General features: G+C 32.4%; 1 protein-coding gene across 1 annotated transcript; it reads left to right on the forward strand.

The window, feature by feature from the left end:
* The first annotated feature begins 4,391 nt into the window (after window positions 1-4,391).
* On the forward strand, window positions 4,392-13,088 carry LOC129987907 (uncharacterized). Its single transcript, XM_056095900.1, has 3 exons — window positions 4,392-4,624; window positions 9,963-10,114; window positions 12,758-13,088. The coding sequence occupies exons 1-3, from the start codon at window positions 4,546-4,548 to the stop codon at window positions 12,983-12,985; spliced, it is 459 nt and encodes a 152-aa protein (XP_055951875.1). The 5' UTR covers window positions 4,392-4,545; the 3' UTR covers window positions 12,986-13,088.
* The last annotated feature ends 1,009 nt before the right edge of the window (window positions 13,089-14,097 follow it).

Consider the following 14,097-nt stretch of genomic DNA (forward strand, 5'->3'; position numbering starts at 1 on the left):
GATGTTCATGAAAAACATAAATTGACGAATTCGAGGCGCAACTGTGCAGTGCATAAGCACTGACCAGTGTAACTTGCAATGTTGAAAAAATGTGTTTGCTGCCCGTTGCATAGAATGAATAGCAAATCAAATAGGTTCAAAATTAATTTTTACATAATAATATAAATTCTTAAAACCGGTTTTCTTAATTTAAAAACCGGTTTTCGAATGTGAGAAATTTACTTTAAAAAAACGGTTTTTTAAAACCGGGTTTGAAAACCGTCAAACCCTAATTAATACACAAGTAGTAGAAAATCGAATATGTATTTTGGATGCTTTTTTTATACACCAACCGGAACAAAATTTGAGGCAGAATTGAAGTTTTGTTCTGAAAATCGCATGAAAAACATCTTTATCAGATTGTCCATCAATTTTGTTGTTTTTGATTAATGGCGTTTACATGCAAGAGAAAGTATGCAATAAACGATCAGTTTTTTTTTAAATAGAATTTGTACAAAATTTGATGAGAAATGAATAAATACTATGACTTTTTGCGAAATTTCATTTAATTAAATTGTTACATTTTTTAATTATCACTCTTACATCATACAAAAGTACAGATCAATATATAGTCGACCCTCTTAAAAATGTGACACAAAATTTGATCTATAATATAAATCTAGTGAGATCAAGATTAATATAAATTAGATAATATAGATCAAAATTTCATCTATATTATAAATTTAGCATCTATAATAGGGGAAATCTGTGTACCAAATTTTATTTATTTAATTCTTCGTCTTGCAACTATCGTGTCTATTTATAATCAAACTGCTAAACTGACAAGACTTCCTCTCAACGGATTTCATCTAAAATTTCCTAAATCTCTACAAATTTAACGACCACATATCATATCATATCGACCACATTTCATTTGTCTAGCTTAAAGTGTTTTTGAACTTCCGTGTTCACATACAGCCATAATTCCAAAATGTATTCATATTAGGACTCAGAGAGGTCTCAAACGTGGAGATTCGTCAAAATCTCGAGATCAAATTTTTGACATTTTTAATGCTTTTTTTTGTATATATTGTATACGAAAAAAAAGAAAAAAACAAGATATTTAAATCTTGTGTTATGTTATTGAAATCCATGACAAATTATTAACTTAGTTCTTAATACCATGATAGAGTTCCTCAGATATAATAACCCTTGTACCGATTTCGCTAATTTTTCCTATAAAAATATCATTATTCAAGTAGAGCATTTCAGATAATCTGACTAAACAATTTATTGTTTTTTTAACAATTTACTGTGTTTACAGTTCGCAAAACAATTTACTGTTTTTTTTAATTGATTAAAACAATAGTCAATTCTCCAACTCCAACTACTATTAGGATTTCGCAAATTTTCAGTTTAAATGAACGTTCAGTATCCTTTGATACGTCACTAATGATCACCTTCCCCCCCCCGCCCCCGAATATTATCTCCATATTGGAGAGAAAGCTCAAAACTCTTTCTTTAGTATACATTCTCTCTGAGGAAATACAATAACAGAGACCCTCAAATATAACCAATGTATTGATTTCACCAATGTTTCCTATAAAATGCCCTTATCAAGAATTGAAAGCGATGAAGATCAGACGAGCATTGATGACGTATTTAGGGTTAATTAATCAACATCAATCGAGAGAAAGCTCAAAACTCTTTCTTTAGTATACATTCTCTCTGAGGAAATACAATAACAGAGTCCCTCAAATATAACCCTTGTATTGATTTCACCAATGTTTCCTATAAAATGCCCTTATCAAGAATTGAAAGCGATGAAGAGCAGGCAAGCATTGATGACGTATTTAGGGTTAATCAATCAACGTAAATCAATTGATTTGATACCTACCTACCTATCTGATCTAACCTAAGAAATATGAGATACGCGTCAGTCCTAAGTTTAGAATGATGCAATTAAATAATAACTTTTCTTATCATAAAAAGCTCAAAGTGACAAGGATATAAAAGGAATAATGCTTGAATCACAACTTTGTAAAGGTCAGTAAACAAAGTTCAATCAAAGTCAGTAATCAAATAACTTTGAAACGATACTTTGAAAGAGCAGCTTTTAAAAAATGTTTGTTCTCATATCATTAAAAAAAAAGGAAGAGTTGTATCCCCAAAACTTTCTTACATATTTTCTGAAAGTCTTATCGGGCCAATAAACGCCTTATATGGCATTGGCACGCAATACTTACAAATTATTAATATTTTAGCATTTGTACTGAATCTATCGTGTCATCCTTGGCGAGTTGTTTGGCGATTAATCCTTGGCATATGTAAATAGTATCCAAAAATCGAATATGAGTTTTAGAAACGTTTTTCTCAACCGATTGGAACAAAAATTTGACACAGAAATACACTTGCAGTCTCAAAATTCCGTACAAAATTTGATATATTTAAGTCATAGCATTTTTGAGTTATCACGTTTACAGGTTTCCGAAAGTACAAACCGACAGACGGTCAACCCGATTTTTCCGTAGTCTTAAATACTGATAAGTGTCTACAATATGATGTGAAATCTGTGTACAGAATTTTATCTATCTAGCTCGCTGTCTTTTGTAATTATCATGTTAATTTATATTCGGACAGCCGGACAGGCGAACTTTCTGTGAACAGGTTTTACTCAAAATTTGATAGAAATCCCCAAATTTGGTGTAAAGACCATATACCAAATTTCACCTGTTTAGCTGAAAGTGTTTTTGAGTTATCTTTGTCACAAACAAACAGATATTTTCCAAAAATGTGTTTTTCGAACTCAGGTAGGTCTAAAACGTGGAGATTCGTCAAAATCTCGAATCCGAATTTTTTTTGACGATTATTTTACTTTCTCTATATTAAATGCACGAAAAAGTAATTAGTTACCCTAAGATATATAAGATATTTGCCAATCCAATAAGTTTGGAATGATGCTGTCAAAGGCAGTTTCTTCATACCCTAAAATCTCAAAGTGATTTATTTGTCTTAAGAATCTATAAAGACTAATGTTTCTAAATATAAACATTAGCCTTTGTATTTTATGCTCATATTTGTAAAGACTATAACTCTTTAAATGCCAGAAAATTTAACATTAACTCGCATCAATCAAATGAGTTAGAAGTATTGACATCAAAAAATAACTTCCTAACTTATTAAATTTAAAAATTATAAAGACAGTTTCTTCATATTCTGAAATCTCAAAGTGATTTATTTACCTTCGGAATCTATAAAGACTAATGTTTTTAAATATAAACATTCGCCTTTGTATTTAATATTCATATTTGTAAAGACTATAAATCGTTAAATTCCAAAAAAATTCATATTAACTCACATTAATCAAATGAGTTAGAAATATTGACATAAAAAAATAACGTCCCAACTTATTAAATTAAAAAATTATAAAGACAGTTTCTTCATATTCTAAAATCTCAAAGTGATTTATTTACCTTAGGAATTTATAAAGACTAATGTTTTTAAATATAAATATTCGCCTTTGTATTTAATGTTCATATTTGTAAAGACTATAACTCTTTTAATGCCAAAAAATTTAATATTAACTCGCATTAATCAAATGAGTTAGAAATATTGACATCAAAAAATAACTTCCCAACTTCTTAAATTTAAAAATTATAAAGACAGTTTCTTCATATTCTAAAATCTCAAAGTGATTTATTTACCTTCGGAATCTATAAAGACAAAAGTTTTTAAATATAAACATTCGCCTTTGTATTTAATATTCATATTTGTAAAGACTATAACTCTTTAAATGAAAAAATTTTAATACAAACATGCATCAATTAAATAAGTTAGGAATATTGACATCAAAAAATAATTTCCCATCTTATCAAATTAAAAAAAAATCATTTTAAGAAATTCCAGAGACTAATGTATGATAATGACTTGGGGCACGGTAATATTCAAGAAAAAATGTGTGACATGAGTGAATCACACACGTTTGGAGATATACCATTAAAGAATAAAACTTTCCATGTTGTAATGTTTCAAAGATGTCTGACCCTACACTGTGAAGATGTGAAGATCAAAGATGTCAGTCACTACACTGTGAAGTGCTACCTCTCAAAGAGCAAATATTAGGCACGCGCCAATCGCGTAATTTTAATGTGATGTTGTCAAAGAAACAACTGATAATCGAATCCATTTGCTTTACTGCGTTCACGTTGCTGGACGAAACGAAACGAAAAGGAACCTTCGCTTGGCAACAACAACCTTCACGCGTGGCAGTTTTTTTTTATCATTATCGATTGCATTATCACTTTCTGGCTGACGTATCGTTCTAACAATGGAATTGAACAATAGAATTGGACTTTGAGAATGTGTGGAGCTCCACATAAATCAAACTGCTTCAGCGTGTCCATATATATAAAGCAGTCAGATGGAGATATCAGATAATGCTCCATACAATGTGAAAGAATTAAGTTAATTAAGCACGTTTCTTAGCTAGTCAGAAAACAGCTTGTACGCTTATGTGCACAACGCACAACTACTACATGGTCAGCGCGATCCCGATGACCCAGGACCATGAGGTCAGCATTCCATGAACACAGGGTGGACAGGAGGGGTGTTCGGGGTAGGAGATTATTCTTCTGCAAGCCGAAAGGTAAGATAAGTAGTGAAAAGTTTAGAAAGATGCAGAATTAATTATCATAATTATTATTGCTCATTATTTTACTGTCGCTATTCATTAGTGGGGAGCATTTTTTATTGACTTGACTCCTTTAGGAAAGTCCATAAACACAGTGAACAGAACAGGTGTAAGGCTAATAAAATAACATCATTTTAATGCCTGTACAGCTCTGATATTGTTAAAGAATCATGAACACGAAGCTATGCATCAGAAATTTAACAAATCTCAGTTCTAAAAAAAATGTCATTTTTTTTTTCAAAAACAGTGCAGAAAGAAATTATTAAAAATTACAAACATGAAATGTTACTGTTAAATTGTAATACATTTCATTTTATTTCATCTTAATTATCATAATTATTACTGCTCATTATTTTACTATTAAGTCATCGATAGAGAGTATTCTTCATTGACTTGGCTCTTTTAGGAAAGTCCATGAACACAATGATCAGAACATGTGTAAGGCTAATAAAATAATATTATTTTAATGTCTGTCAGAATTCTGATGCTTAAAAATACTTTATTGGAGCAATCATGAACACGAAGTTATGCATCAGAAATTTAATAGAAAATTTACTTTAACCTTAACCGGCTACTCCGACCTGCTAAAAGGCACACGGATAAATCCAATTGATCGGACTGCGCCTCAACAACAAAACTGGCGGGAACTATGGTTAAGTCCAAAGAACCATCATCGGCCACGATACAATTCTTCACGTCCCGTCATCGATAGGAAGTAGGTGACCCCCATCATTTCTGTACCCATCAGGATGGTGAGAACCAACCACCATACCGGAATTTTCTCATTCTCATTTCCGAGATACCCTCTGGTGGGAATTAATAGAAAATTAAATACTACTAATATTTTTAGCTAACTAGCTGGTCTCCAAAGCAGCTTGCCCTATATAAAGATATTATTATAAATGATGAAAATTTGCAAAGAATTTTACAAATGGGTAGCACTTTCAGTACTTTTTTACAAATCGTTCCGTTCGAAAGATGACAGAATATTCCATTTTGGAGGCAAATTTAATATAAACTTACTCTGGAGAATAAAAAAATATGAGTTTAGCAAAGATTTTTTAAAAAAACATTTAAATTAATTTAGAACTAAGCTACATTATGGCGATAGTATAAATAAATTTGATTTCGGCACGATCCTAAAGTTCAAAATATTATCTTTTCAGCAATTTTGATTCAGTTTGTTTTCAATATTTCTCTTAACACTGCAACATAAAAAAAAAAAAAAAATTAAAAAAAACAAACACTTTATGCATAATTTGACCCAATATTTTACATTGCTTAAATGAAACTCAAATTGTTTTCATTCTCTTTATAAATAGTAAAATCACATATTTTTCTTTCATTAATGAAGGGTGAAGGAATGATTTTGTTTGTTTTCCACATCCATCATAATGAATTTTATTTTCTTATTTCATTTCATCAAATTTTTTGGGTGGAATTTATAAGGAATGCGTATTAAAATATTAAATATATTAGAACATATATACGAAAAGTTAAATGCTTATATATTCTATTCTTTGATTATTTTTTTTTTACTTTCTCGTGTACGAAGTATAAAGAAAGGATTGTGATCGTCAAAAAATTCAAACTCGAGATTTTGACGAGTATCCAAGTTTTAGACTTCCCTGATTACAGTCTGAAAATATTTCGTTGAAAAAATCCAATCGCAAACAATGCACGAATAATCAAATTGAATGAACTGTAACTAATATTTCTAGTGAAAATCTGCTATTCAATAATAGCTAATTAGATAATATTTGAAAGAAAAAATATAACAATGATACACATCGCTACATTACTGTAACCGAAATATTAATAATATTGTTACGAAATTTTTCTACAACAAAATACCGTCAATTAATCGTAATAATGCAGCGCATTTACTCGCTAGTTCAGCAGCTTTCTTGCTGTCTAATCCTCCAGTTTCTCTACGTGTCGGCGACTCCGACTCCTCTCACACACGACTTCTGACCATACACACACTTCTTACACACGACTTCCCTGCAGCTTCAGAGTGCCTGTCTTTTATAGTTCCGGGAGGCGGGGCTAGAATCTTCAGACCAATCAGGGCGCATCTGAGTGTATCTTGGTTCCTACTGGATGGAGCGTGAAACTTCTCGAACTTTCCAGTATGATCCATTTAGTTGCCAAACTCGCCAAACTCGTCGCCAAGTCGCCAAATAGTCGCCAAACTCTCAGGTCATTGACGCGGCAGCCGCTCAGCACAGATCTTACAACGGTCTTTCTCACGATGACACTATTCGTGCCGGGTAGAAAAATTACAGATTTGTAACAATATTTTAATCGAGGTTTCTTACTTTAAATAGTACAAAAACTTTTATCTATGTATCATGACTACCTCTATGTAGACTTCATGTCTGGGGCAGTCATCATGATATATAGACTTTAATCTTTTTAAAAAAATTGACAATATCTAATAGTCTTAAAAATTGTTACGTCTTGTAAACATATCTTATCTTGACATTTTAAAGAAGTTGACTTTTTAGCAAAGTACAAAAAAAGTAATTGTATTGCATCGAAAGAAGTCATATCACTGAATCTCCGCTGCGCCCAAAGGCACACGGATAATAAATACAGAATGGCAAGACCGCCGCAGCAGTAACACTATCGGGAACTGTGGTTGAGTCCTAAGGACCATCACCGACCACGGTACAACCCTTCCATAAGAAAGTACGTCTCGTCATCGATAGAGGAGCCAAACCCCTACCTTTTTGTGCGCCCTCCAGTGTGTGCGAGATCCAACCACCATGCCAGACGTATCTCATCCTCATTTCATCCTGGGGGGGAGGACATAGAAAGAAAAATGGTCACAGATTTAAGAAGTGATAGAATACGGCAAAGATAAAGATTTTGTAATACAACCCAGTCAAGAGTAATAGTAATTCGCTCAATTCACACATAATTATAAGAAATAGCGTTTGACATTTTCCAGAATTTTTCAAATAAACTATCGTCAATTTTAAATCAACGAGAGTGGTCTTTACAAAACGTTCTCGCATACTCTCCTATAAACTTGTCGCGCCAGAGATCGCATTGCGTGGTAATGGTGTACAATAGTTACGAAATATTAACTTTTGGCATGAATTCAGCTTTTTTATTGAATCTATCGTGTGATCCTTGGCAAGGTTATTTTTTTTTGTGTGATTATTCGCTGGCAACGGTTAATCCAAAAATCGAATTTGTGTTTTAAACGCGTTTTTCTTAATCGATTGAAACAAAAATTTGCACAAAACTACATTTGTAGTCACAAAATTTCAAGTCAAATTTAATCTATTTAAATCATTGGTTTTTTTTTAATCATCAAAATCCAATCCAATGAATCCTTTGTTGGATTTGGCTCAAAATTTGACAGTTGTCTACTCCATACATGTTAATTCTGTGTATCGAATTTTATCTATCTAGATCTCTTCGTCTTTTTTAGTTATCATGGTAACTTCTATTCGAACAGCCAGATAGACGGACATCCTCTGAATGGATTTCGTTCAAAATTTAATAGAAATATGCAAGTTTATGGCAAAGTTCACATACTAAATTTCATTCATGTATCTTAAAGCGTTTTTGAATTATGTTTGTCACAGACAGACATTTTCCAAAATTGTGTTTTCCGAACTCAGGGAGATCTAAAATGTGGAGATTCGTCAAAATCTGGCGATCGAATTTTCTGACAATTACTATACTTTCTCTATACTACGCATACGAGAAAGTAACAAAGGAGAGAGATGATTGAGATACAATATAAATGATATCTGGTTTGACATAATCATTAACAACGATTATGCTAATGCTGTTAACAATGTTTTCAGGAGAATCAAAAAATATCTAGCAAAAGAGGTTTTCGAATGACTGAATAGAAAGGAATCAAAGATCATTGGGAGGGTGAAAGTATTTATGAGAAAAGATGTTTTTCAAATGTCTTAACAGAAAAAAAATTTAGAATGAATAGATAAAAAAGAGTCTAAAATCTAAGAGATAGCTTTCCTCTAATTCTGTTGGTTCGTCATTTGAGGATTCAGATTATTTGCATCGTATTATGGGCACTTCATGGCATCCGATCATTCTTTGTTTTACTCTTTTGAGGCACAGAACATAAAACTACTGACTTTCAGGTGAAAAGTGGTAAAATTAAATCAAATACACCATAAGGAAATGGAAATGACAGTTTATTAATTTTTTTGTTCATTTGCATGCAATTTAAAGGATGAATTTATATGAAGCCACTGTGGCAGATTTTTGTGGCATTCACTGCTAAGAAAAAATAAAAGGCTAGGGGGACTCAAATGAAGCCACTGTGCTTCAAAGGATTACGGAATCTGTGATTATCTTTCATTCTTTAAAATGAAGGTTATATTACATGTTGCTTAAAAAGGCTCATACATTTCATAAACTATCAGTTTAATGTAGAGGGTGTCCATTAAAAAATCATACCGAATTTAAGGTTTCAGTTAGGTCAAATCATTTAGTTTTGAAGAAATCAGTAGCTCATCAAATTTTATCCACACCATTTTCAGTTTGTTTTTTCAACACTAGGTGGAGTCACGCGTCATTGACCTTGAAATAACGTAGCAGATGCTCATTCCATAGAACAATGTGATGGCGACGCTATTACAAAAGACTCAATGGCTTATAGAAACTGGATCTTTTACCACTGTACAACAGAGCTTTCGGCGCGAATATGGTGGTAATGCCCCTACGTACAAAATCATACATTAATGGCTATGCGCCTTTAAAGAAACGGGAAGTGTCTTAAAACAAAAGTCGTCTAGTAGGCCAAGAGTGCTCCAAGAGAATGCCAATAGAATCCCCACTTAATATCAACTAACTCCTCAAAAATCGTGTGCGGGAGCATTGGATACTTGATTCGGCAACAAGTGAATGGAAGGGGCAGGACCTAGCTCATGGTCTCCAAGAAGCTCGGATCTTTCACCATTAGAATTTTTTCTTCTGGATACATGCTAAGAATCTTGTTTACACTGAAAAAATTCAGGAATCCATTCTCAGGTAAAAAATAATTACTTTTATGGCAAACATCACTCCAATATGCTGATCAGGACATGGGAAGAGGTTGAATACCGTTTAGATGTGTGCCATGCCACAAACGGGCACATATTGAAATCTACTAAATGGTAAAAATCTTGATAACTTAACTTTTAAGTACATATTTATAACATTAAACTAATTTTATGCTTAAAAAATGCATCAAAACCCTGGAGTTCTTTTATGGACATCCTGAATTTTATTCTTTCCGTTAATAACACATACGATTTTTTAGGAGATTCCAGATCTACTTCCAAAAAACTTCCAGAAGCATGTTGCGCTACCTACAGAGAAATCGACAGAAGCTTCAGGAAGTGCGCTTATCCAAGTGAGGTTGAAATTTTCAAGCTATCGGAGCAGATCAACCTACCTCCTTCTCAGATTAAAGTGAGTGACAGTTTTTACAAATTTCTGAGAGGTCAATAAGTTGTTATACAATTCATAATCAATAAATTATTAAAATGTAAACTCTTAGACCTATTTAGTCTGCGAGCAGAGAAATGAACATATAAACATATAGGAGATATTCTTTCTATAAATATTTGTTAATTACTTTCTCCTATACAAAATGTACAAAAATAAAGCATTGTGATAGATTTTTTTGTTGTTTCTTATGGCACTTGCCACGGACAAGCAGGCTGTTCAGAGACAGCCGATTTAAGCCTCATGGGGGGGGGCCTCTTGTTTTTATCGTAGAGCCAACTAGGGCCAAGAGTACGACTTGACTACTCACACATCACTCATTCGCTTGCACAACCCCTTTTTACAGGAGGGCACATTCACTCATCTCACAGATAGAACAGGAAGAACAACCATGCCCAAACTGGAACTCGAACCCGGGACGCCCAGATCACTGGAAAGACGCGCTACCCCTATGCCAGGACGCCGGCATTGTGGTAGATAATATAATCGATTATATTTTGGTAAAGCTACATGCTCTGCAGTTCTTAGAAATGGCAAGAATATCAGAATTATGCCTACCTGTAAACACAAGCACTAAAAACCTAAAAAAAACTAGACAAAGAAAATTATTTGTTTTTTCAATTTTAAAACTGTAAACGTGTAGCGAATGTTGAACAATATTAGCCCAAAGGAAACATGTCTGTCCATGCACATATGATTTTGATAATTCAAAACGCAACGAGTTATTTGGATGAAATTTGGTAATCCTCATATTTGTAAACTTGCTTAAAGTTTGGACAAATTTCACCTAGGATTTAATGTCTATCGGTCTATCCATTCATGCATGTGTGAATGCACGTGAATAGATATTCTTCAATAGCGTAATTGGATAAACAAATGAAATATGGTATGTGATCCCGGTACTAAAATTGAAGATGTATAACAAATTTTAGGTTAAAATATATTCTCGATATTTTGCCCCTTCATTTTACTATTTAACGTATCAGTAAGGCCGAGATAGCCTGGGTGGTAGGACGTTGGACTCGTATACCTTAGGTTGCGAATTCGAACCCCGCCAGCCGAAGACTCTCCATGTGTGTGGTGACTGGCACACGCATAAATCTGTCGTGGTCACAAAGCCCTCCATGTCGAGAGTAAGAACACTGGGGGTATTGGTTCAGGGATGATCGTTCTCTGATTTAGGTCTAAATTACGATCTGTGAATGAAATGCATGAATGAAGTTCGCCCCTTAAAAAGGATTGTGATGCATGAAGTAACTGAGTCGTAATCTTAGCCCTAGTTGGCGCTATTGAAAAAACAAAAGACGCTCACTCCGCTTAAATTGCTGACAGATAACTGTCGGTGGGCTTGTTAAGTGCATTAGACACAACACAACTCATTAGGAAACATGACATATTGTGTAAGCATTTACACTTATCTAAAGTTTAAGTTTTGTAGAAATTTATTTGAATAATTTATCTGTGATATGATGATTTGCAAAATCAAAGGTGTAAACTTTAGATTTTCTTATTTTTTTATAGACTATGTACATGAATAAAAATCAAATCATCATCAGGTGAATTGTCATCTCATCATGACAAAAAAAAAAAAAAGAAAGAAAGAAAGAAAACTGACACTAAATGTTTTTTCATAGCTGCAACTGTGTTAAAATTTTGGACCGAAAAGTAGTTTTCAATCTCTATTTTTGATCATCCGTTAAGATATGCGCGTCACATCTCGTTGGAAAACTCTCATCAGTTGCATTTTCTTCCAACTTCTTTCATCCTCATAGCTCCAATTTTATTGAAAATAGAGAAACAATAGAGGGGGAGGAAAAGGGTGGATTGTTTTCTTTATATATACGTTCAAAAGAATCTACCTTCCGACTCCTCGAACTGAATTTTGTTTTTCAATAATGCAGGTTCAAAGCACATACGAATTATAGAATACACAACCTTCTTCCGTCTGCTAATATCAGGCAAGTCATGAATACAATTATGACTTCCCTTACTAAGAAACTGATATAGTGGCTTAGCGATCAGGGAATAAGGAAAGTAGAGATACCTACTAAACTTGCGGAATGCATGAAGACAAAATATAAGTGCATTTATAATACTTTTAAAGGAAAATTATGGTAAAAGTTCTAATAAATAATACTGAGATTCGGGCATGTTTATATTCGCAATGCCACTGATGAATACAAAAAAAAAAAAAAAAAAAAAAAAAAAAACCGCATTATTTCTCGGTTGTTACTTTGACATGGTACGTCACTGTATTATTAATCTATAAATAGTCAGAAATAATTTGAACTTTTAGTAGTTCTTATTGTTTCTTATAACTTTCTTCTGAATATCTCTTAGAGAAATCGTTTCGTATTTGACAAATTATTGATTTAATCTTATAAATTTAAACGAGGAATTATTGTGTATATATATATATATATATAACACAATTTTACAAAAAAGAAAAAAAAAAACTTTGCCGAATGAAGTTTAGTTTTTCAGATATTTTGTATTAAATTACGGTAATATCATTGAATAACTTTCATTTTCATTTCTGTAAAATCTAATTTGTTTTTTTTTCCTATAAATTTATCATCTTGCATGTTCTTTTTTATTTCCCAACAGGCCGAATTTGCAAAGCGAAGGCTCTCTTACCGCGAACGCCACCACCTGTCTAAAGACGCCCTTGTCCACCCCTGCTCCTTGCCACTCTTCCAGGCACTCGCCACCTTTGTCCATTCCCAGCAGGCCATCCTCAAGTCGGCGGTTCTTTTTATCTCTGTCGCCACACTATGGTGGACTCATCTCATCAAAATCGGAAGGCAGACAGTCACAGAGCAGATCTATGAATGACATGGAAAAAAAAATAAAATCACATAAAACGTGTCATATTGCTTAATTTCTTAATTTTGAAAAAAATTGTGCACATTTTTAATAAATCTGTCATTTTTCACTATTGCGGCGTGGAATTTTGTAATCCGATTTTATTTATTTTCTAGATCGTTAGGATCCTCAAGTTTTGTACAGTTGTATGTTCGCTATGACAAAACAATAATGTATGGTTTTCGGTATTTAATTATCAGTTAACCAGATGATTTTTTTCAAACATTGGTTTATATGAATAACATGAAAAGAATAATTTGGTAAAGAATTAGAGAAAAAAATCCAATACAAGGATCTCTAGTGTTTATAACAATACATTATGAAATAAATTAATAATTAAAAAGTGGAAAATATTAAAATTAAAAAGTATCTATTTTATTTTTACAAAACATTCATTTATTAACTTAATAAAATTAGGTAAATAATTTGTTATCGAAATTAGAGAATTTAAAGAGAAAATTCGAGAAGCATTAAGCACTGAAAGAACTACCATAAGGAAATTAAACTTGAATGAATGCTACACAAAAGAAAGTTCCTGAAAAAATCATTAAAAATTTATTATTAAGGCTTTTAAAATTTTTAAAAATGCAACCTTTTTTCTGCGTTCTTCATTCTTTACGATTTTCTTTTAACATTCACGTTTTTCATTTAAAAAAATTATTTCCAACTTCTTAGTACACTAATTAAAATGCGTTCCAAAGTTTTCGCATTCTTAAATCTCTAGAAAATTATGATTTGAACGGAGACAATTGTTTATCAATCTCAAGAAATGTAAAACGAAAATTCTTGATTATAAGAAACGTAGTTTCATGTGCAAGTATTATTCAGTTTTTATTTTCTCGTAAATGAAATATAAAAAAAAAGCATTGTAATCATAAAAAAAATGCGAACTCGAGAATTTGACAAATTTCCACGATTTAGACTCCCTTGAGTAAGAAAAACAAAATCTGGGCATTATGTTTGGCTAATGGTCTATTGTCTGTCTGTGAACAAGATAATTCGAAAACACTTCGATCTTGATGGATGAAATTTGGTATATGGTCATTATGTGAAATTCGTAGATTTCTTCAAATTTTGAATGA

The sequence above is a fragment of the Argiope bruennichi genome, chromosome 10 (genome assembly GCF_947563725.1).
Source record: "Argiope bruennichi chromosome 10, qqArgBrue1.1, whole genome shotgun sequence".
NCBI classification, from domain to species: domain Eukaryota; kingdom Metazoa; phylum Arthropoda; class Arachnida; order Araneae; family Araneidae; genus Argiope; species Argiope bruennichi.

Excerpts from the sequence above, each read along its gene's own strand:
- LOC129987907 (XM_056095900.1), top strand. The coding sequence starts at position 4,546 with ATGAGGTCAGCATTCCATGAACACAGGGTGGACAGGAGGGGTGTTCGG. Across the intron at positions 4,625-9,962 it reads ATTCTTCTGCAAGCCGAAAG|GAGATTCCAGATCTACTTCC; the intron begins GTAAGATAAGTA and ends ACGATTTTTTAG. Across the intron at positions 10,115-12,757 it reads TACCTCCTTCTCAGATTAAA|GCCGAATTTGCAAAGCGAAG; the intron begins GTGAGTGACAGT and ends ATTTCCCAACAG.